Consider the following 23,570-nt stretch of genomic DNA (forward strand, 5'->3'; position numbering starts at 1 on the left):
CTACATTTTGCTAAATCTATCTTGCCGACCTCTACTTTCCCCACTAGGGTATGCAAAAGAGACAGGTCATCGCGGGAACTACAGCTCCCAATAAACGTTGCTGAACCTTGCCTTTCTCGTCCGTGGGGTGGAGTCTGGACTACAACTCCCATGAATCCATAACATAGGGTAGTCCTTTGAGTAAGGAGGCGTCTGAAGCGCCTGAATGGGCGAGAGGCGAATGGGCCGGTAGGCGGGCGTTCAACGAAGGCAGCCTGATGGTTCATAAGGACCCGCTCCCTCCTTCCTTCGTTCTCCTTGTCGCTCTCTGTAGTTGCCTCGCTGGGTGCTCGGCCCAACTGTCAGTCATTTAGCCCGGCTTCAAGACCGGGGAGGTTGGGGCCCTCACGTCGTGTCCGCTGCAGGCAGACAGCGCGATCGGTTAGGAGAATAGGAGGCAGACGGACGTACCCACTGCTCCGGCGAGCAAATGGACAGCCTCCCCTTCTTCGCCATTAAGCGCAGGAAAGACGCTCCCTCGGCCAAAAATTAGCGGCAGTTAATGTCAGGTCCCATTCGTAACCCTGTGGGGTGCACTCAGACCGATTGCCCTGCTTGCTGTGGGGGAGGAGAAAGGCTGCTTCGGTTCTCCCTGACAGGCTCTTTCGCGGCAGAGACAGCTCCCCGCCCTTCGTCCCGCTGGAAACAGAAGAAAGACTCGCCCCTCCCTCTGGTGCGGAGCTCATAGACGCCCCCCCTCCTTTTAACCCCATTAGAGAAGAATCACCCCCGCCGCCCAAACGCCGCTGACAGGCTGACACGCGCTCTGCCTAGCTCTCTGTGGAGACAGGGGGCTCGCCCTTTCTGGTCGTGGGGGGGAGGGGAGGGGTCGGTTCTCTCCCCACCTCACTCCCCTCAGGATGCTACTGTTGCCGATGCCTGCCCGCTGTAGCTGAGCCCCGGTGGAAGGTGAGGGCGAGGCGCAGATCGTCGTTGTGTAGGCGCCATGGAGCGCCGAGGGGAGCCTGCCCTCCAGCAAAGCCTGGAATTCACGGTGGAGAATGTGGAAAAGGTGAGGGCGGGGTGGGACCGCCGTTTTCACTTGCCGTCTGAGGCTGGGAGCGGGGCGGCGGCTGTAGAGCGAGTATAATGCCACCACTACGGGGCATGGGGGCGGGGGGTTCTATGCTAGAGATTGGAAGGGGTTCCATCCATGTACCCATCCCTGCATGAGACAGCCCTGCTTTGAGTCAGTAAAACCTGTGGTAGACATGATTTTTCACTAATTAGGTGTGCATGGCCGCTCCATTTTGATCTTCCTCAGGGGCTAGGAGTTGCCCTTGGTCCGCGATTGCCGTCGGTGTTTCATTTGCATTACCTTGACTTCAGCATTTCATTGGCTTGCAATGACAGTGGACTTGCGCCTTGTATGAGGCTTTGGGATCCTTTCTGACCTCCAATTCCTTCTGGGAGCACTAGTGTCATGAGGCCTTGATAGAAAATGACTCTAAGCTGCTGACTGGTATTTGCAGAAGCAATGCCCCAGCAGTGTATCCAGCATGCATCCTGCCACTCCCCTGAACCTGTAGCATGTGATAGAGCTCTGTTTCTTCTTGTGCTTGGTTTTTTCCTTTAGTTTAGCTCAGGGGTGGCCAAACTCGCTTAATGTAGGAGCCACATAGAATAAACATTAGATGTTTGAGAACTGCAAGACATAAATGTCAGATGTTTGAGAGCCATAAGGAAGGAAGGCAAATAGATGGGGAAAGGAGGAGGGGGCAGTTGTGGCTTTGAGAGCCACACAATATGTGTGAAAGAGCCACATGTGATTCCCTAGCTACAGTTTGGCCACCCCTGGCTTAGCTCTTTAAATGATATCTTTCAGTAATGTAGGGCAGAGCAAGCTTTATAAATTCACCTGAGTGGTGAATTTTTGTCTGTGGAAAGCTAGGCATGTTTCCCATCTAACCTCCTTGTGGCAAAAAGTGCCTTCCATTGCCCTTGTTTTCTTTGCTGTGAATATTTCATTTTTTAGGTATTTATTTATTTATGCATTATGTTTATACCCTGCCTTTCCCCCAATGATAACTAAAAGTAACTTACATAGTTTTTCCTCTCCTCCATTTTTCCTTACAACAGCCCTGAGAGATAGATTAGTCTGAAAATGTATGACTTCCCTGAGATCACCCAGAAGCTTCCATGATAGAATGAAGATTCAAACCTGGGTCTCCCAGATACTAGTCTGACACTCTAACGAAAACCATACTGGCTGTCATCAACAGGAGTCATTTAAATGCCATTGTACTAGAGGTGTGCTCACCACTGGTAAAAGCACTGGTTAGTATTGACATCTGAAGTGTTCCTATGAAGGAGGATGCTGTGGGCACTTATCCATCATTGGCCCTAACCAAAATTATACTTCAAAGGCCATTTGTCATGGGACTAGACTAGTACACATGTTTATTAAGAGAGTTGGGGCTTGCTGTTCACTTGTTTAATGCGTCAGAGTGTGAGGTAAAAGAGGCTTGTTCATTGGCCCCAAAGGGATGCATACATGACTTGATCAAGTCAAAACTGAACTTTGGAGAGTTCTTGATAAAAAGACTATTAGCAAGGTGAACAGAGTTCTCTGCCGCCTTTAAACAGCAACTTTTGAGGTGTAAGTGTGTAAAGATGGGAGTGAAGAGAACATGCCCCTGTCTCAGAAGTTTGAGGTGCACTATAAAGAATGGCCTATGAAGGTCAGGAAGTATCTGTAGTGAAACAGGACAGACTGCTGTGCCATCTGTTTCTCTCCCCTGTCACTTTCTGACCTAGCCAAAGGCAAAGCACTTTAAATGAACAATGCAGAGATACTTATTTTCAATGGATTCGAGTGACATATGAAGACTATGCTGTATGATGCTTTTGAAAGCAAACTGTCAGTAGTATTTGGTCAGATAATCTAAGCATATACAGTTTCACTGGCAAATGTAGGGCAAGAGCAAATGTCACCATTTGAATGAGCACTGGAATTTGCTTGTGTAAGTGTTCCAGAGTGATGCTTTCATATGTTTCTGAAATACCAGACTACTTCATTGGAGACATTTAAAATAATAACCATTTTATTAGTTTTTCTGAGTGTTTAGAGCACTTCCTGTACAGTATTTCAGTAATTCATATGACAACTCTGTACAGTAGATGATTACTTATTATCTCTGTATTGTAGGTGGGATGCTAAGGCTGAGAGGAGAATGAGCTTGCTGAAGACCTCATAGTGAGTTCCTTGTTAAAATCTCACTTCAGCTCTGAATTAGAGTAAAACTTATGCTTGCAATCACTGTACTATAGCAGGCTTTCTTAGTGCATCCAGACTGAAGAGGGTGCCAATGAAACTTTCTCAATTAATATGGACTATATAAATGGGACTATATAAGAAATATTTTGGCCTGGATGGCCCAGGCTAGCTGGAGCTCAGCAAGTCTTGGAAGTTAATTGGGCTTGATTAACTTGGGCTTGATACTACTTGGATGGGAGACCACCAAGGAAGTCCAGAGTTGCTGTGCAGAGGCATACAATGGCAAACCACCTCTGAACATGAAAACCCTATGGGCTGCCACTTGACAGCACCTTGCACCACCACCATCATATAACAAATATTAACAGAGAGAGGAAGGAAGGGTGAACCTAGCCAAGGGCACAGAGGAAAGAAAATCTATTGTCCCCAGTTAGTACTGAGGTTGCTTAGCTAGTGAAATAACGTGGTTTGGTATTAGTGGACGTTTCATTTTGTTAGTCAGTGTTAATGTCTTAGATATAATTTGATACCATCCTGTTTTCTGTCAGAGTTAAATTCAGTATGTATACATTAAAAGAAGTCTGGCGGTATTTTTAAAAACTGACAGATATATTGTGGACTTGTACCAAAACAATCTGCTTCTCCGGACTTGTTCCAAAACACTCTGTTAGTCTTTAAGGTGCTTCTTTTTCTATTTGTTCCAACAGACTAAAACATTTTGCCATCTAACAGACCAAAACGTTTTGCTATCCTAAACAGAGTTTCACCCTTCTAAACTCACTGACTTCAATGGACCAAGAAGGGTACAACTTGGTTTAGGAATGCAGTTATAAAACCATCTTTCTGGACTGTGTAAGGAAATCCTGAGATAAGTGATGATATTTTGTAAGCATTCCTCAAGAATGTTATGTGGAGAGATATTGGCTGGGCTAAGTAAGTTTTGTGTTTCCAGAGATGCATGCACACACCTTAAAAACAAGGAACTATTGTATTTAGAATTTTCTTTCAGAATTTCGCCATACTTTAAAAAACAAGTTTCTGGAGTTACAAAGGTGGACCTGGAAATATTTCTGGGTGAAATCTTTTTGAAGACATAGGATGCTCAGTGAGTTTTCCAATTGTCAAGGACTGGAGCCAATGCCCTGACTGCATCTTGTGTACAAGAAAAATAAAATAAACACTTTTCATAATTTATACATATTAATTTACCGGTACATTTTCTTGATTAAAATTGAGATTCTTTAGAACAGATTTTAGTTTTTAATTTAGAGTCCAAATAGACTCAGTCTGGCCACTGGCATAGAATGGTGCCTTAGTCAGTTGCTCCATCCTTGCTTCCTCCTATTAACTATGAGCTTTGTTGGCAGAAATTATACTTTTGAAGAAAGCACATCCCCTTCTTCTTGTCTCCTTTGTGGTTTTGAGGGGTGCTTCATGACATACTTATTATTCTTTAGGCAGATTTGATCTGTCTTTGGAGCCCATTCTGCTTTCAGCAGCACAAGAATAGTCAGTTCTTGTTGCATCCTGGATTCTATCAAGTTGCATTTGTTAGACCATTAAGCAGAATCCAATCAGCTGTATACTTATTTATCCCCCTTCCTAGCAAAATCCAGATATTCCTATCAAGGTATGTTTTGTGGTTCCACTTGGCTGGCTTCCTTCCTCTCCTTGTAAATAGGTGCATGATCCTAATCCTGAGGACATAGTACCAAAACCTCCCTTTTTCACAGTGTATGTTAAAATCAAGGTAGCATCTTTCTGCAGAGCTATGTAGCAGAGCAGTGCTGTGCTACAATCTGCTACAGGGTAAAACTGCTTCAGAAGATCCATGGAGGGAACACATGGGCATTTTCTTTGTGTGCACCAACAATAGAGCAAATGTTGACATCGGGAAAGGTCAGCACACCCCAGGTGGTGATTAGCTCAGCATATACTATGGGAGGTGGTCATGTAGGAAGAGCTATCTGGATGTGCCGTAATGGCTCCTGCACTCACTGGGAAGGGGAGTAGCAGGCTCTGAAGGATGCTCGGGCTCCCCATCCCCCCATCTCTCTGCTTTTTGTTGCCTAACACTGTGACAGGCTTTCCGGTAAGATACAGCACTTTGCTGTAAGGGCGGAGTTTGACTGGCTGGACTGAGGGAATTGTGTGAAGCCCCTTTTGCAGGAGTCGATACCATAGTAGACTGAATCAGTGCTTATTTCATGCTTACAAGAAGTGTTAGAAGTTAGGGTCAAATGCAAGGCTTTTATTCTAATAGGTTTGAGCTGAATCTTGTATGCACCTCTGTGTCTCTAACCTGGGCTCCGAAGGAGTAGCAAGCAATGATGTGACAGCAGAATTAGATGTCTTAAAAGTATTTTCCTAATTTGTGTAATATGAGAATTCTTTAAAAAAAAAAAGATTCAGATATTTATAGGGTTCACTGTTCTTGCTGGTTTCTCAGATCCAGGGGGTTCTCTAATTGAGACAACATGTTCACTCTCAAACCTGAGCTAGGAGCTAGTGAGAATGGAACTTATATACGATGTTTGTGATCTTGTAGAAGCTTAACAGAGACACAACTTTTGAATTACCCAGTGCAAATTTTCAAAATGTTATTAAACAGGGAAACATTATTTATTGTGATCAGAACATAAAATTGTGCATATAATCATTTCAAGAAAGCATGCTAACTAACATGTAGTTTTACCATAGAAGTTGGAAACTAATGAACAGAACATAATATGTGTTACAGTGCCCAGTGTTGTTCCTTTTAAGATAGGCTGTCCTTTATTTCAGCCAAATAGCAAATCAGTCCTTTCTGTTTTGTAGTAAGACAGACTTGCTCTACAGGTGGGTATATAAGACTGAAGATGAGCCAAAGAAACCAGAGACATGCTTTATATAAAAGTTTTCCTGTGACTTTGGATCTATGTTGTTTAGAACCAATCAGCTGTTTGTCATATTTAATATTGCATAAATTCATGGTGAGAAAGTTACACTTGCTTGGGGGGAAACTGCAGACTGTCACTTCATCTAACAGAAGTCAACGGATATGGAAACTGAACAGTCCATTCCTGTGTGCATATATGTCCAACACAATATCAGAGCAGTCCTTGGCCCTGGACTTTAGTGTGGTGCTGGTGAATTTATATTTTTATTTAAAACATTTTTATGCAGCCTTTCCACCCAACTAGGGTTCCTCAGGTGGTACACATAAAAACATTAATATTTAAAATTATAAAGCTCAATAAAATATATAAACAATACCTAGCGAGTTAGTATGTGCTGTTTAAGCAAAGATGAGATTTTAAAAAATGAGATAATTCCTAGGAAGTGAGAACAGAGCACCAGCAGAGGGGACAATAGCAACACTGTTTACATCCACTAATCATGGAGCAGTGAGTCAATGATACCCCTTTGTCAGCCATAAGTGGAGGCATCCAGCCAGTGCACACCTATGCTGGCACATCTCCATGACATTACCCTGCACTCATGCATGCATGTAGGGGAAGGAACTATGGTAGGCAGGACTGTGGTGTGCCCAATAGGAGCACTGTAACTGCCACACTTCTGGGATCTCTGAATACAGGTGTTTGAATTTTTCCCTGCAGACATATGTTTTGGCAGACTGATGTGCAGGGAAGGCCATTCAAACCATGTCACCCAGATACCTTCATATCTCACATGGGTAGGGAAACTTCCACAAAAAGCCCAGGGAAGGCCTCAGGTCCTGAGGGCAGGAATGCCCCGGAGAGCATCTTTTTGCAAGAGGGGTGGGAATACAAGTCTACATTTATAGAAGGTACCCTTGTTATTTTCCTCACTGGGGAAAAGCAGTTGTGAAAAATGGGAGGGAGGAATTTTATTCCACAAAGGGGGAAGCTGGCAATAAGACAAAACTTACCTTTCAGCCAGCAGCTGGCTGATCAGTTAGTACTAAAACCTGCACTAGCAAAGCTTTTTTCTTTTCTTTTTTTAAATTAAAACATTAGCCACTTTTCTATCTTGTGGCACTCAAGGCAGCTTACAATAAAAATAAAACAGCAATTATTAAATACATAAAAGGCTATAATATCTCAATAAATAAAAAAATAGTCAAGCATAGTCCTAAATAAAACTGTATTCAGCTGTTTTTGAAGACAAGAAATGATGAGGCCAGCAGCATCTCCTTGCAGAGGTTGTTCTGTAATCATGGAAAGGCCCTCTCTTGTGTACCCACCAGGCATTCTTTTAACCACACTGGCAACTGGCACACAGGAAAGAAGGTACATCATAGGGTACTGTAAATCCTCCATTGGCCCTGTAGACAAAACCAACCAAATATACCAGGATTGGAAAGACTGCCCAGAAAGAATTGCCCCGTAGTACAACATGGGCTTCACAACATGAGGAACTTGGTTCTAAGTACTGTATGGAGCTGTTTATCAGTCTGCCCAGGAGGGAGTCCTTGGCATAGTTGAGTTTTTGTATAATCCAACCCAAATTTTGGGAAGGGCCACTTATACTGATTGGATGCCCTGATAGCAATAATTTTGCTTAGCATGTTTCATCCATGTATCATCTCTCCACTGCATTCAGAAGGTTCATTGTTGCAGTTGTAGATAATTCACTGAAAATGTCCCTGGAACTGACCTCAAGGCTCCTGAAACATGGAATGGACCTTAAAATCCACCCCACATTTTCCTTGCAGCAGCCAGCAAAGAAAGACATGAAGAGCCCGGGAACTGAGACACAGCCTGAGAGCTTCAAAAGGGGCTTCAAAGAGCCTTTGAAGTTCCCAGACTGAAAGAGACTGTGCCTCAGAGCTTCAAAGAGCCTGGGAACCAAAGGAGACCCAGCCTCCAGCTTCAAAGAGTAAGGAGGGGAGGCCGGGGGGGGGGAGAAAAGAGCCACCTGGGCCTGTTCAAAGTCCTGGGCAGGCTGGTTCTGGCCTGCGGGCCAAGTGTTTGACACTCCTAGTCTAGAGAGTTCAGCATAATTTGATCTAAAACCCACTTATTTGTCTTTTTCGTGGTCCATAGTATCTGTAAAACTCACCTCTAACACTGTATTTCAAATGAATTAACTTTCTTCCTGTCAGTTTTCTTCATTGTCCAACTTTCACATCCATACATAGTAATAGAAAACACTGCAGTGTGAATTACCTTGATTTTAGTTGCCAGCAACACAATCTTGCACTTTAGCTTCTTCATGGCTGCCCTTCCAAGTCTCAGTCTCCTGATTTCTTGGTTGAAGTCTTCCTTTTGGTTGGTGGTGAAGCCAAGAAATAGGAAATCTTGAACAATTTCAGTTTCTTTTATTATCAATCTTAAAGTTGTGTAAATCTCCAGTATTCATTACAAGACTTCTTGATATTCAGCTGTAATCTTGCTTTGGCACTTTCTGCTTTAACTTTCATCAGTAGTCTTTTCAAGTCTTCACAATCTACTGCCAGTAATGTGATGTCATCTGCATATCTCTAATTGTTAAGGTTCCACCAGTTTTCACTCCACCTTAATCTAAATCTAAGCCAATTTTCCTTATGCTATGTTCTGTATATAAATTGAAGAGATAAGGAGATAATATACATCCCTGACACCTTTGCCAACTGGAAACCATTCTGTTTCTACATATTCTGACCTAACAGTTCCCTCTTGTCAAGAATATAGGTTGCATATCAAAACCAACAAACTTATTTTAAAAACATCAATTTTCTTTTGAAATTCTCTCATATGCTCCAATAACTAATATAAATTGGCAATATGATCTCTAGTGCCTCTTCCTTTTTTAATTCCAGCTTGAACATCTGGCAGTTCACATTCCATATATAGTAACAGTCTTTGTTGTAAGATTTTGAGCATGACTTTGCTTGCATGAGAAATCAATGTAATGGTTCAATAGTTACTGCAGTCTTTGATGTCTCCTTTTTCAGCATTGGAATGTAGATCCAACATTTCCAGTCTGTGGGCCATTATGTTGTTTTCCTTATTAGTTGGCATTCTTGTTAAGATTTTGATGAATTCCATTTCTGTGGCTTGGAATAACGCTATTGGTAATCCCATTTACTGCTGGTGATTTGTTCCACCTAATTGCTTTGAGTGTAGCTTTCAGTTCATTTTCTAAAATTGTAGGTTCTTTCTCAAAAACCCCCTGTTTCATAGAATCATAGAGTGGAAGGGACCTCCAGGGTCATCTAGTCCAACCCCCGCACAATGCAGGAAACTCACAAACATATCCCCCTAAATTCACAGGAACTTCGTCGCTGTCAGATGGCCACCTAGCCTCTGTTTAAAAACCTCTAAGGAAGGAGAGCCCACCAGCTCCCAAGGAAGCCTGTTCCACTGTGGAATCGCTCTAGCGGTCAGGAAGTTCTTCCTAATGTTGAGCCGAAAACTCTTGATTCAATTTCAACCCATTTGTTACCTTCTGGGGCCACAGAAAACAATTCCACACCATCCTCTATATGACAGCCCTTCAAGTACTTGAAGATGGTGATCAAATCACCTCTCAGCCGCCTCCTCTCCAGGCTAAACATTCCCAGCTCCTTCAACCTTTCCTCATAGCACTTGGTCTCCAGACCCCTCACCATCTTTGTTGCCCTCCTCTGGACCCATTCCAGCTTGTCTATATCCGTCTTAAAATGTGGTGCCCCAAACTGAACACAATACTCCAGCTGAGGTCTTACCATCGCAGAGTAAAGCAATACCATCACATCACGTGATCTGGAAACTATACTTCTGTTGATTCAGCCCAAAATTGCATTTGCCTTTTTAGCCACTGCATCACACTGTTGACTCACGTTCAGCACATGATCCACTAAGACCCCTAGATCCTTTTCGCACATACTACTGCTAAGACAAGTCTCCCCCATTCTATAACCATGCATTGGATTTTTTCTACCTAAATGTAGAACTTTACATTTATCCCTGTTAAAATTCATTTTATTGGTTTTAGCCCAGTTTTCCAGCCTGTCAAGGTCATCCTGTATCCTGGTTCTGTCTTCTACTGTATTTGCAACCCCTCCCAATTTAGAATTATCAGCAAATTTAATAAGCATTCCCTCTATTCCTTCATCCAAATCATTGATAAAGATGTTGAATAAAACAGGTCCCGGGACAGATCCTTGAGGCACTTCACCTGTCACTCCTCTTCAAGAGGATGAGGAACCATTCACAAGCACTCTTTGGGTGTGATTTGTCAACCAGTTACAGATCCACCTAACGGTAGCAGAATCCAAACCACATTTTATCAACTTGTCAACAAGGATAGTATGTGGAGCCTTACTGAAATCAAGATAAACAATGTCTACAGCATTCCCTTGATCCAGCAATGTAGTCACTTTCTCAAAAAAAGAGATCAGGTTAGTCTGACATAACCTGTTCTTGAGAAACCCGATCTGGCTCTTAGTAATCACATCCATTCTTTCTAAATGTTCCAGGAACAACTGTTTGATGATTTGTTCTAAAACTTTTCCTGGTATAGATGTCAAGCTGACAGGTTGGTAGTTACCTAGATCATCTTTTTCCCCCTTCTTGAAGATGGGGACAACATTTGCCTGCCTCCAGTCTTTCGGCACTTCTCCTGTTCTCCAAGAATTCTCAAAAATAATAGCCAGAGGCTCAGAAATTACATCCGCAAGCTCTTTTAGAACCCGTGGATGCAATTCATCTGGCCCTGAGGACTTAGTTTCATTTAAAGAAACTAGGTGTTATGTACTACCCCAATGCTGATCCTAGGTTGGAACTTCATACCCTCCTTATATTGTTTGAAGGAATTTATAATCCTTTAATTTGTATATTTCATTGTATTATTCCCATTTTTTCTTTATTTTGACGTGTTCAATTAATTTTCCTTTGATTTCTTATGGATCCAGTTTGGGGTAGTAGTAAAGTGTGCGGACTCTTATCTGGGAGGACCCGGTTTGATTCCCCACTCCTCCACTTGCAGCTGCTGGAATGACCTTGGGTCAGCTATAGCTCTCACAAGAGTTGTCCTTGAAAGGGCAGCTTCTGAGCTGTTTCAGCCCCACCCACCTCACAGGGTGTCTGTTGTGGGGGGAAGAAGATCTAAGAGATTGTAAGCTGCTCCGTGACTGATTCAGAGAGAAGGGCAGGGTATAAATCTGTATTATTATTATTCTTCCTCTGCTTCCAATTACGTAATCTATTTGATTTGTGTATTGCCATCCAGTGATGTCCACATATACAATCATCTCTTTGGCTGCCCGAAACACGTTCATAATGAACAAATTGTCGTCAGGGTTTCTTGCCAATGATCTTATATCAGCTAATCTCCAATGTTGATGTGGATATATGTGACATGATTTTGCCTTTTATAATGCATTTTGCTGATCCGTTATGATTTTACTTTGCCTGGCTTTGCTCATTGTTTAACACATGGAATGGAGTGTACAGCATATTCACAAGAGAGCCATGGCCTCTCATTTATCTGACTTTGAGAAAGAGATGCCTTTTCTGAACTGCTGGAAAGAATGGTTTGCAGTTTCATTTCCAAAGAAAAGACACTTAACAACTGTGGGGGGAATTGGGCACATATATTTCAAATGCTTTACCACCATTTTTTTGCACCTTGGATTGCTTATGTCATTAACTGCCATGCCTAATGTATAAGTATCTGGCTCCATCCTATGAGGTCAGTTCTAACTAGAAATGTTTTGCTGTGAACATGAACTTTTCAATAAACTTCTCATTTGATTCAAATCAAAGAGGCTGAATTGATGAGAGCTGCACAGAACCTGAGAATTGTCTTCACAGAATTCTGTAAATCACTTTCTTGCTTCATTTTGTTCACCTAGCCCAAATCTTCTGACAGTATTTGATTCTTCTTTGTTTTCTACTTTTATGTTCCTTTGATTATCAGTATATGATCAACTCCTTCCTTGATATTTGCATAAAAAATTTCAATTTCATCCTTTTCAGCATCTTTGGTTGGGACATAAACTTGAATGATGGTTATATTGATAGGTTTTCCATGAAGTCTGATTGATATTATTTGGTCAGATTGGGCATTGTAGCTTGCACTATATCTCACCTCACTGTTAGATTTACTCAATTTCTTGTCATTTCCCAAGTAAAACACTTTATGACTGAAAATGTCCTAATCCAGTCCACTTTAGTTCACTCAGTCCCAGGATAGTAGTGTTTAAGCATTCCATTTCTCATTTTAATGATCTAGTTTAGTTTGACTCCTACTTCTCATATACCTTGTCCCTATTATATTTGTCAAACAGCTTTAGATGTCCCTTTTGTCCTTTCATGTCAGCAAATGAATGTTCTTTTGGCTTTAATCCAGTCACATTGTTAAGAACAGCGCTAATCGTCCTCTGCTGTTTCCTAGTAGCTAATTGAGTGCCACCTGACATTATATCTTCTTTCCTTTTGGGTTGTCTCATCATAGGGTTTCTGAGGTATGAGATGATCAGAAGTGGTTTACTATTGCCGTCTTCTGCGCCACACTAACCAGGGTTAGCGGAAGTGGTCCTGCTGTTGTCTAAGATCCTCCTCCAGGGTCACTTTCCACTACTGCTGCTGCCCTGTAGCTGGTGCTAAAGGATTTTCAAGAATTTTTGGAGAACAGGTGAGGTGCCAGAAGACTGGAGGTGGGTGAATCTTGTCCCCATCTTCAAGAAAGGGAAAAAAGGAGGATCCAGTTAACTACAGACCCATCAGCTTGATTTCTATACTTGGAAAAGTTTTAGAACAAATCATCAAACAGTCAGTCCTTGAGCATTTAAAAAAGATGGCTGTGATTACTAAGAGATGGGTTTCTCAAGAACAGGTCATGTCAGATGAACCTTATATCCTTTTTTGAGACATAGTTTATCTTGATTTCAGTAAGCAGGACTTTTTTGTAGCAGGAACTCCTTTGCATATTAGGCCACACACCCTTGATGTAGCCAATCCTTCTGGAGCTTACAGTAGGCCCTGTACTGAGAGCCCTGTAAGCTCTTGGAGAATTGTCTACATCAGGGATGTATGGACTAATATGCAAAGGAGTTCATGTTACAAAAAAAGTCCTGTCAGTAAGGGTTTTGATAAGGTTATACATACTGTTCTTGTTGACAAGTTGGTAAAATATGGTTTGAATCCTGTTACTGTTAGGTGGATCTGGTTGACAAATCGCACCCAAAGAGTGCTTGTGAGTGGTTCCTCATCCTCTTGGAGAGGAGTGATAAGTGGAGTGCCTCAAGGATCTATCCTGGGACCATCTTTATAAATGATTTGGATGAAGGAATAGAGGGAATGCTTGTTAAGTCTGCAGATGATACTAAATTGGGAGGGGTCACAAATACAGTAGAAGACAGAGACATGATACAGAATGATCTTGACAGTCTGGAAAACTAGGATAAAACAAATAAAATGAATTTTAAAAGGGATAAATGTGATATTCTGCATTTAGGTAGGAAAAATCCAATGCATAATTATAAGATGGAGACCTGCCTTGCAAAAAGGATCTGGGGGCGATTGCTTCCGGGTTTGGCAGAGCGAGGCGGTCGCGTCTCGGAGGAGCTCCGAAGAGACGAGCCGAACTTGGCTTCGCAGAGGGACGTTCTGTCCGTACAGACCCCTGTTGGGGGGGCCAGTACACTGAGGGGGCTAGGGGAAGCGTCTGGAGGAGTTTTGTCTCGAAGACGTTTCTCTCCTCCCTGTCTTGAAGCCAAGCGCGCCTAATGGCGACTTAGCTCCGACCTCCGGAAAGAGGAGGAGAAGCCGCGGCAAGGCGATTTGCTGCACAATGAAATGCTGAAGGCTCAGCTGTATACTTTCAAACCAGGATAGTGGAGAAGTTGCTGTTTATTTGCGGTTCCTCAGACTTGGAAAGGGAAAAAAAAAAAAAGGAAGGCGGATACGTTTGTTTCTGTTCCCTTTGGAGGTGAGAACGCAGGACCGACCACTCCCAGGAGCGGTAGGACGGATAGAACAAAGAGGCTTAACAAAACTTTGTATATTCTTCTCTTCACGGACGGATAAGCGCTCTAGTGACAGTGTTGATGGTGATTTACTATCGTGCCTGGCGGTCGGGACTAACAAGGCTGACAAGATAAATCACGGAGAAGAAAAAGTGGAGGGTGACGCCCTGCTAATCAGCGGCTGTAGGAAACTTTGGCTGGACTTTATTTAAGAGGTGATTTAAGGAGGTCAAAGGAGACCAAGACTGTGTAATTGGAAGTGGTGGAGAAAAGAAGAAAGGTGGTCTTTTGTTTGAATCACTTTGCTTGTGTGCTAATTATTGATTACCTTTAAGATATCTGTTAATTGGTAATTTTCTAAGCTGTACACCACTGTTAGTTAGTTACTGGTTATTAGTGGGAGAACAGAGGTTGGCTGAGATAAAATGTCGCAACAGGCTAAGTTTAAAGGTTCCCCGGGTCAACCCAAAACGGTGGCAGATTCCATAGCTCAAGACTCTCTTAAAGAGATCCAACAGATTAAAGAGACCCAACAGACTTTCTTAGAGGCCTTGAAACAAGTTCAAATAGAACTAAGCAAGCAGACAGAAGCTCTAACAAAAAAATTTGAGATTTTAGAGGCGAATTATAGAGATACTAAGGAAGACATTAATGAGATAAAAAATATTACAAAGTCAATAGAAGAGAAGTTTAGTAAAACAGAGGACAGAATAGAAGAACTAGAGATAAAACAGGAAGAACATGAGATTAAGCTAGCTAAGTTAGAGATGGTCCAAGCGGACTATATTATTAGGTTACTAAATATCCCAGAGGAGAAATTGGAGAATCTTTTGGATATAGTAGCTGAGGCATTGACTGAAGTCATAAAAATAGAGAAGGAGGATATAATAAAAGAGATTGATTTTATACATAGAGTTGGTACCCAATACGCGAAAAAGAACGATTTACCAAGAGAGGTTCACATAAAGTTTGTTCGTAGGTGTATGAAAGAACGTGTGTGGCGTGAGTTAAGAGATCAATCTCTCACGATTAAAGGTACAAAAATTAGAGCTATGAGAGAGATCCCGTGGATAATAAGGCATAAGAGGAGAAACTATACTAATTTAGTGGGTATGCTGCAAGACCGAGGGATAATTTACAGATGGATGATCCCGGAAGGGGTGTTGTTTACATATGGTGGTGTAAGATACAAGATTGACTCCCTAGAGAAGGTAGAGGATTTTATACTTAATCAGGCTAGAACGTGGGAGAAGAAAACGGATAGAAGGATCTCTAAAGGAAATTGGAGTCCAGGAAGGCAATCAGACCCAGTTGAGGTTCCAGATTATCGTTCACAAGAAGAAAAGACTGAAACTGAAACTGATCAAGCGCAAGAGCGAGGACAGAGAGAGACAAGAGCTCAAAAGAAAAAGAAGAATTTTTAAGGAAGATTAAGATATTGTTTAGATTCCTAAATGATGAATAGTTTAAAGATTTTGTCTCAGAATGTAAATGGTCTGAACTCGCCTCAAAAAAGGAAACGTGTTTTTCAGCAATTAAAGAAATTAAATTTGGATATTATATGCTTGCAGGAGACTCACTTAAGGAAACGGGATGAGGCATATCTTTTTAATAAGAAGCTAGGTAATATGTTTGTGACCTCAGAATTGGAGAAAAAAAAAAGGGGTTTGGTGACCTATGTTAATGAGCGACTGCAAGCCAAATTGATTTTTCAAACAGAGGATGCAAGGATGCAAGGTATAGAGATAATTATGGAAAAAGTAAAATTTTTGTTAGTTAATATTTACGCACCTAATGTTAAACAGACCCAATTTTATAGAGATTTATATACAAAGATCAGTGCATACAACTATGATGAGATTTGTCTATTAGGAGACTTTAATGCGGTCACTTGTCCTATGCAAGATAGAAATTCTATAAATCATAAAAAAGGTAGGAAAAAACTAGGTAGTAATACACTACCAGATAATTTTTTCAGGATGGTAGATGAGTTTACCCTGGTAGACCCCTGGCGAGTCATGTATCCAAACAAAAGTGATTTTACATTTTTTTCAGGCAGACATAATTCCTGGTCGCGTATCGATATGATCTGGGTGACAGCTGGAATAATTAAGATACTGGAAGATGCAGAAATACTACCATGCACAATAGCGGACCATAATCCGATTATGATATCTATAAAAGATGTTAAGAAAAGACCAGGATGGAGGTTTAATATAAAGCTTTTAGATGACAAACAGTTTGTGAAATTTATTAAGGAGGAGATGAAGGTTTTTTTTCAGATTAATTCACAGAGAGAGACTTCCCACAGATTACTGTGGGAGACTAGTAAAGCGTATATGAGAGGGTTAGCAATAAGCTTTAACACTTTTAAAAAACGAGAAGAGAATAAAACTTTAACAAACTTAACTGAATTGCTTAGGCAGAAAGAGAGTTGCCTAAAAGAGAAACCTTCGGTTCAACAAATTAAAGCTGAAATGAAGTTAGTGCAACATAAGATACATTTAATATTCTTGGATGAGATGAAAAAGAAGATTCAATATACCAGATCTCAATTTTTTGAAAATGCAAATAAGCCAGGTAAATGGCTGTCATACAAGATAAGAAAAGAAAAAGAAAAGAAAATAATAAGGGTCTTGAAAGATAAAGATGGTAGTCAGAAAGCAGCAGCAGAAGATAAGAAAAAAATAATATGGGATTTTTATTCTCAATTATATAGTAAAGAGGAGGTAAATTCCGACAAGATAGAAGCTTATTTCAAAGAGAAAAAAATGATACAGAAATTAACGGAAGAACAAAGGACTAGCTTAGCTAGTCCAATTACAATTGGTGAAATTGAAGAAGTATGGGCTAGATTAAAAAAGAACAAGGCAGCGGGACCGGACGGGCTGCCAGCCGAATATTACATATGTTTTAAAGAAGATATTATAATCCAATACAAAAATCTGATTGAGGAGATTTGGGAAACCCAGCTAATTCCGGAGTCTTGGAAAAGGGCAAATGTATCACTCATTCCCAAAACATCAAAAGATCTAGAGGATATTAAGAACTACCGCCCGATCTCTCTATTAAACATAGACTACAAGATTTATACGTCTATTTTAGCGAACAGACTTAAAAAAATTCTGGCAAATATAATTCATTCTGATCAGGCCGGATTCCTCCCGAAAAGATATATGCGAACAAACATCAGGATTATATCTAATATATTAGAATATTACGATTTACATAGAGAAAAACAAATGATTCTTTTGTTTATCGATGCCGAGAAGGCTTTCGATAATGTTAATTGGGATTTTATGATCAGAGCATTAGGGGAGATGAGTTTTGGTGAGATTTTTATTAAGAGCATACAAGCCTTGTATACAGAACAAGTTGCTAGATTTATCATTAATGGAGACTTAACAGAAGAGGTAAAGATACATAAAGGTACAAGACAAGGATGCCCACTCTCTCCGCTGCTCTTTATTTTACTATTGGAAATCTTAAATAACTTAATCAGGGCTAACAGCAAAATTAAAGGACTGGAAATTAAGAAAGAGTCGTATAAGATCTTAGCATATGCCGATGACTTGGTATTGATATCACAAAATAACAGAGAGTCCGTGGTTGAGATTTTAAAAGAATTAGAAGACTATGGTCAAGTCGCGGGTCTAAGAATAAATAAACAAAAATCTAAGATGCTTAACAAAAATATCTCTCCTCAAGAGGTGAGAGAGCTTGAAAGATTAACCGGATTCAGTAATGAAACAAAAATAAAATATTTGGGGATAACTTTCTCCAATAAGTGTAGCAATTTATACGATAACAATTATGTACCGCTGTTAAAGGAAATTGATTTTTCTTTAAAAAAATGGGCGAACATGAAATTATCTTTTATGGGAAGGATAGCGCTAATTAAGATGATGGTTCTTCCTAAAGTCATGTTTCTGTTTCAGATGATTAGTTTTGGGATAAGGAAACCCTTCTTTACTAAAATAGACCAATTAGTAAGAGCCTTTATTTGGCAAGGTAACCGACCTAGGATAAAATGGAAAATTTTAAAAGACAAAAAAGATATGGGCGGATTGGGACTCCCAGATTGGGAAACATACTATGTTGCGTGCGTCACACTCTGGCTAAAAGAATGGATTCGGTTGGAGAATACGCGCATACTAGCCTTAGAAGGCTCAGATTTACAAGCGGGATGGCATGCTAACCTATGGTATGTGCAAAAAGGGCAGAAATATTTTAAAAATCATTTGATTCGCAAAACCATTTATGAAGTTTGGTTAAAAATTAGAAGATTGATCTATGCTAAGACACCAAGATGGATATCCCCTGAAGAGGCGTCAATTCTGCCTCAACTGTATAACTTCAAAAAGATAATTAGGTATCAGGATATTTTGGATGATAAAGATAATTTAAGAGAAAAAGAAGACCTAGATTCCAGGGGGATAAGCATGGATTGGTGGACCAGAAATCAAGTAATAACTAAATATAATTCAGACAAGGCGAAAGGATTTACAAAAGCAAATTTTGATTTTGACAAACTGTTATTAAGAGAAGAGGAGAAAATAATTAAGAAAGTTTATAATTATATTCTGCAAATCAAATTAGAAGACGAAGTGGTTAAAAACTCTATGGTGAAATGGGCGCAAAATTTACAACGTAATATTAGTCTAGAACAATGGTCCAATTTTTGGAAAAAGAACTATAAAGTGATAAAGCCAATTAATTAATTATAGGGAAAATTTTTTTAAACTATTTCACAGATGGTACCTCACCCCGGTACAGATAGCTAAATTTAATAATGCAATGTCACCTGTATGTTGGAAGTGCAAAGTAGATATTGGTTCATTTTATCATATGTGGTGGAACTGCAAAGTGGCTAAAACTTTCTGGAAAAAGATACACTGTATGATAAAGGAAATTTTAACTAGAGATTTTGTTTTTGAACCAGAAGTGATGTTATTATCATTTATTAAGAATACAGTTCCACAAGAAGATGAACATATGGTGATTTATATTATAACTGCGGCAAGGATAGTGTATGCTAAATATTGGCGTCAGGAGAGGGGTCCGAACCTGAGTGAAGTTATCGAAAAAGTCTTGGATGCCGCCGAGATGGATGTACTTTCAAATATGCTAAAAGGAGAGTCTAAAGATGACGTTGTCAGAAACTGGGGCAAGTTTTATGAATGGTATCAGAAAAAAGAAAGTATTTCTATCACTGGCAAAACTGAAAAAACTGAAAAAATTTAAAAATAATGATTATTTAAAAATTATCTAAAAATGATTTGTTGTACCTATAATTTGTTTTCAATTTTAGAGAGCAGATAAAAAGTTATGTATTTGTAATGTTTTGTAATGACTCAAAGTTAAATATTTTTTGTTAAGATAGAAGCCGTTGACTTCCTCCTCAAGGAAGCTTAATCAACTTTACTTATGTTAACAACGTGTATATATTATGTGACTGTAAGTTGAGGAAGTGGGTGTATTATCGATATTGATACAAAGAAAATAAAAAACTATTATGCCAAAAAAAAAAAAAAAAAAAGGATCTGGGGATCTTAGTGGACCATACACTGAACATGAGTCAGCAGTGTGATGCAGTAGTTAAAAAGGTAAATGCAATTTTGGGCTTTATCAGCAGAAGTATAGTGTCCAGATCATGTGAAGTGATGGTATTGCTTTACTCTGCTCTGATTAGACGTCACCTAGAGTGGTGTTTCACAATGGCAGGGTTGCGACCTGGCACCCGAGCCTCAATCCCGGGTTGTGAGGCCTTCCACTGATGTTCCCCCCGCGCGCCTCCCCCTTGTGGCATTGCACCAGCCCCCACGCCTTCTCCTCCCTCCCTTTCCCACCCCAGGTCAATTTTGGGCCGTGTAAAGCCCTCCGTCCCCCTCCCCCACCAACCATCTCGTCAGTGGGGGAAATGGCGAGCTCCCAGCGCTGACTCGTCGCTCAGGGAGACCAGCAGCAGATGGAAGGGACAGCATCTGAAAAGGGCTCCATGACCGTTCGCACCCCCACACTTCCTAGATGAGGAGGAAGTGTGGGGGGTGGGAACAGTTGTGGCTCCCTTTTCAGATGCCGTCCCTTCCATCTGCCGCTGGCCTGCCTGAGCGACAAGTCAGCGTTGGGAGCATGCCGTTTTCCCCGCTGATGAGGTGGTCGGCAGGGGAGGGGGGACAGAGGGCTTTACACAGCCTGGGGTGGGGAAGGGAGGGAGGAGGAGGCATGGGGGCCGGCGCAATGCCACAGGGGGGCAAACTTGGCCTGACTTTCCCCTGGCCAGAGTCAGCTGTTTAAAAGGTAAGTTGCTCCCATCCCGTTTCTTTCCATTTTTCTTTTCTTTTTCTTTCTTCCTTTTGCCCCTCCTTTCTTTCACTCCTTCCCTCCCTTTTCCTTCCTCTTTCTTTTTCCTTTTTCTCTCTATTTGTTTCCAACTCTCTCCCCCTCCTTCCTTCCTTCTCATTCATTCATTCTTTCTATCAGTCTTTTTTCCCCTATTATTACTTTATTTCCCACTCTCCTTCCTCCTTCCTTCCTTCCTTCCTTCCTTCCTTCCTTCCTTCCTTCCTTCCTTCCTTCCTTCCTTCCTTCCTTTCTTTCTTTCTTTCTTTCTTTCTTTCTTTCTTTCTTTCTTTCTTTCTTTCTTTCTTTCTTTCTTTCTTTCTTTCTTTCTTTCTTTCTTTCCGCTGCCTTCTTCCTTCCTTCCTTAAGGGGCAGGGAGAGAAGCTTGAAACACCCTACCATTTCATGTTTTCCCAGGCTGAGAGCATTTTATATTTTTAGTTTTCTGCTGTGTGATTCTTGTGCTTTTTCTTGATGCTTTCTTTTTAAAATTGCATTGCAAAATCCCACTATTCTTCTACCTTTTCTAAACAAAATATAGCAAGTTTTAGGCTTATTTGTACATCATTTCCTCCTGTCTCCCAGCTCCACCCCGCAAAGTCTCCTCACTCCACCACCAAATTTTGGTGAGCCATGAAGGAGAAGTGTAAAAATAACTAGGCCAAGAGGGGGGAAAGCTTGGGAAACCCTGACCTAGAGTATTGTGTTCAGTTTTGGGCACCCCAGTTTAAGAAGGATATAGACAAGCTGGAAAAGGTCCAGAGGCAATGAAGATGGTGAGGGGTCTAAAGACCAAGCACTGTGAGGAAAGGTTGAAGAAGCTGGGTATGTTTAACCTGAAAAGGAGGCATTTGAGCGGTGATATGATCACCATCTTCGAGTACTTGAAGGGTTGTCATATAGAGGATGGTGCAGAATTATTTTCTTTAGCTCCAGGAGGTCAGACCAGAACCAGTGGGTTTAAATTAAATCAGAATAGTTTCCAGCTAAACATTAGGAAGAACTTCCTGATAGAGTGGTTCCTCAGGGGAATAGGCTTCCTTGCAAGGTGGTGGGCTCTCCTTCCTTGGAGGTTTTTAAACAGGCTAGATGACCATCTGACAGCAATGCTGATTCTGTGAATTTGGCAGATCATGAGAAGAAGGACATGAAGGTTTGCATCAGTGTTTAGTTATTGTGGCCCCTTCTTACACACCCAGGGAAATGCTGATTGCCACTTTGGGGTCAGTCAGTAGCTTTTCTCCAGGCCAGTTTGGCCAGGGATCCTGGAGGTTTTTGTCATCATCTGGGCATGGAGCAGGGGTCACTGGGGATGTATGTGTGAGTGGGTGGGGAGGTGTTTGTGAATTTCCTGCATTGTGCAGGGGGTTGGACTTGATGACCCTGGAGGTACCTTCCAACTCTATAATTCCTCTACCCCCATCCATCACCTCTATCCATTCTCTTCTGGTGATGTGGCTGTTGATTCCAGAAGGAGATGAATACATCTTAGTCTGGTGAGTCAACTTTGGCCATTCTGTCTTGAGTAACTCAGCCTTTTAGTCATCTTCTGGGCATGGAACAGGGGTCAAACCCCTATTTCTTCCCTGATATAGCCCTAGAACTTTTTATTTCTGAAAAGCTACTTTGTAATCTGTTGTACCAAGTAGTTAAACTGCTAAAGAAAGTAGTCTGTTGACCTCAATGTATAGCTATAAGCTAATGGTTCCCACCTTGTGCTAGATAAACTGTAATTTCAGAAATCCAACTGGTGGAATTTGAGAAGGTAATTTATGCAATTCATACATATTTAGACGCCTAGTCTCTTGTATTTATAATATCTAACAGCAAAATCCTGAGCAGGTACTGAAGCCTGCAGAATAGGGCTTACTTCCAGAAACAACCTTTTGGCTGTCTCTTCCTTCAAGGTTCTCAGGTGAGAAAATGCAAATAATTTCTCCCAATGTTTCAAGCTTGCATCACTAAATACTGAAATAAGTAATACTGAAATTTTAAAACTGAAATACGTAAATTATGGTTTTATATGTTTTATTGGACTGATTGTATTGTATAATGTGAGCCGCCCTGAGTCTGCTTGTGGAGAGGGCGGGATATAAATTGAATGTAATAAAATAAAATAATATATAAAATAAATACCTCATATCCAAGTTACATCAGCATAGAGAGAAGAAACGATCTAGGTACCTTGCTTAGCCAAAGGCTCATCTGGCATACATTAGAAATTTTAATTGAATTAATAATGGCCTTCATGGAGATAGTTCCTCCTGCTTTGCTACATGACACTTATTGTCTTGTGGTTGAAAGTCTTAAGTGGTTGGACAAAATGCCTTTTCACTGTCAACATACAGCTTTGTCCATGCTTCTGCCTCCATAGAGGTAGATTGTTGTTGCTGTACCATTAGTGAGCATGTCACTTGATACAGGACACTAGCCTGAGAAGATTACAATCTGAAGTTTGAGACCAGGGAAACAGCAATGAGAGGGAAGGGAGGTAGAGGGTGCGGTGATAAACAGCAGAAAAATACATTAATTCATGTTAGGTACTTGATTTGTTTAAGTAGGAAGGGGGACAAAGGGATTGTGCCCAAAGGATTTTGAGATTTGAAGAAAGTGAGAAAGTAAGAGGTATTTTTTGGTATTTTGTGGGTAGTTCAGATGTAAGGGGCAGCAAAGGAGAATGGATGGAGTTGTTTGAGGTTACAGGAGATTTTTGGGCATCTAAGAATTCTAGAGCTGGAAGAATAAAGGTCACAGGTATAGATGTATCAGGACACAGGGTGGGACAAAGCCATGGATGATTTTGGAGAAGAGAAGTTTGTGATGGATCTGGGAAGTGAAAAGATGCCAGTGTAGGGTTTTAAGGAGGAGCGCTAATGTGAATAATGGTACAGATTAATTATTTTGGCAGCAGAGTATAAGGGCTGAGGTGTTATAACAGAAGGTAAAGATGAGGAAGTTGTAGTAGTCAATGAGATCACCAGTTGATTAGCTCATTGAGTGAGATAGATAAAGAGGAGAGGGTTGATAAGATTACAGGGAAAGAGAGAGGTCGTAGATGAGGGGGGAAATGAAGGA

The 23,570-nt window shown here is 41.0% G+C and overlaps 1 protein-coding gene across 2 annotated transcripts in view; it reads left to right on the top strand.

Moving 5' to 3' along the window:
- The first annotated feature begins 207 nt into the window (after positions 1–207).
- Positions 208–23,570, top strand: part of IPO13 (importin 13) — a 119,243-nt gene continuing 95,880 nt past the window's right edge. Inside the window, exon 1 of one of the 2 annotated variants that reach the window (XM_060231672.1) lies at positions 208–1,051. In XM_060231672.1, the coding sequence (XP_060087655.1) occupies positions 986–1,051 (66 nt within the window). In that variant the 5' untranslated portion in view covers positions 208–985. The remainder of the gene's footprint in view (positions 1,052–23,570) is intronic. The other variant, XM_060231673.1, reaches the window with a different exon arrangement.

The sequence above is a fragment of the Heteronotia binoei genome, chromosome 2 (genome assembly GCF_032191835.1).
Source record: "Heteronotia binoei isolate CCM8104 ecotype False Entrance Well chromosome 2, APGP_CSIRO_Hbin_v1, whole genome shotgun sequence".
Lineage (NCBI taxonomy): Eukaryota > Metazoa > Chordata > Lepidosauria > Squamata > Gekkonidae > Heteronotia > Heteronotia binoei.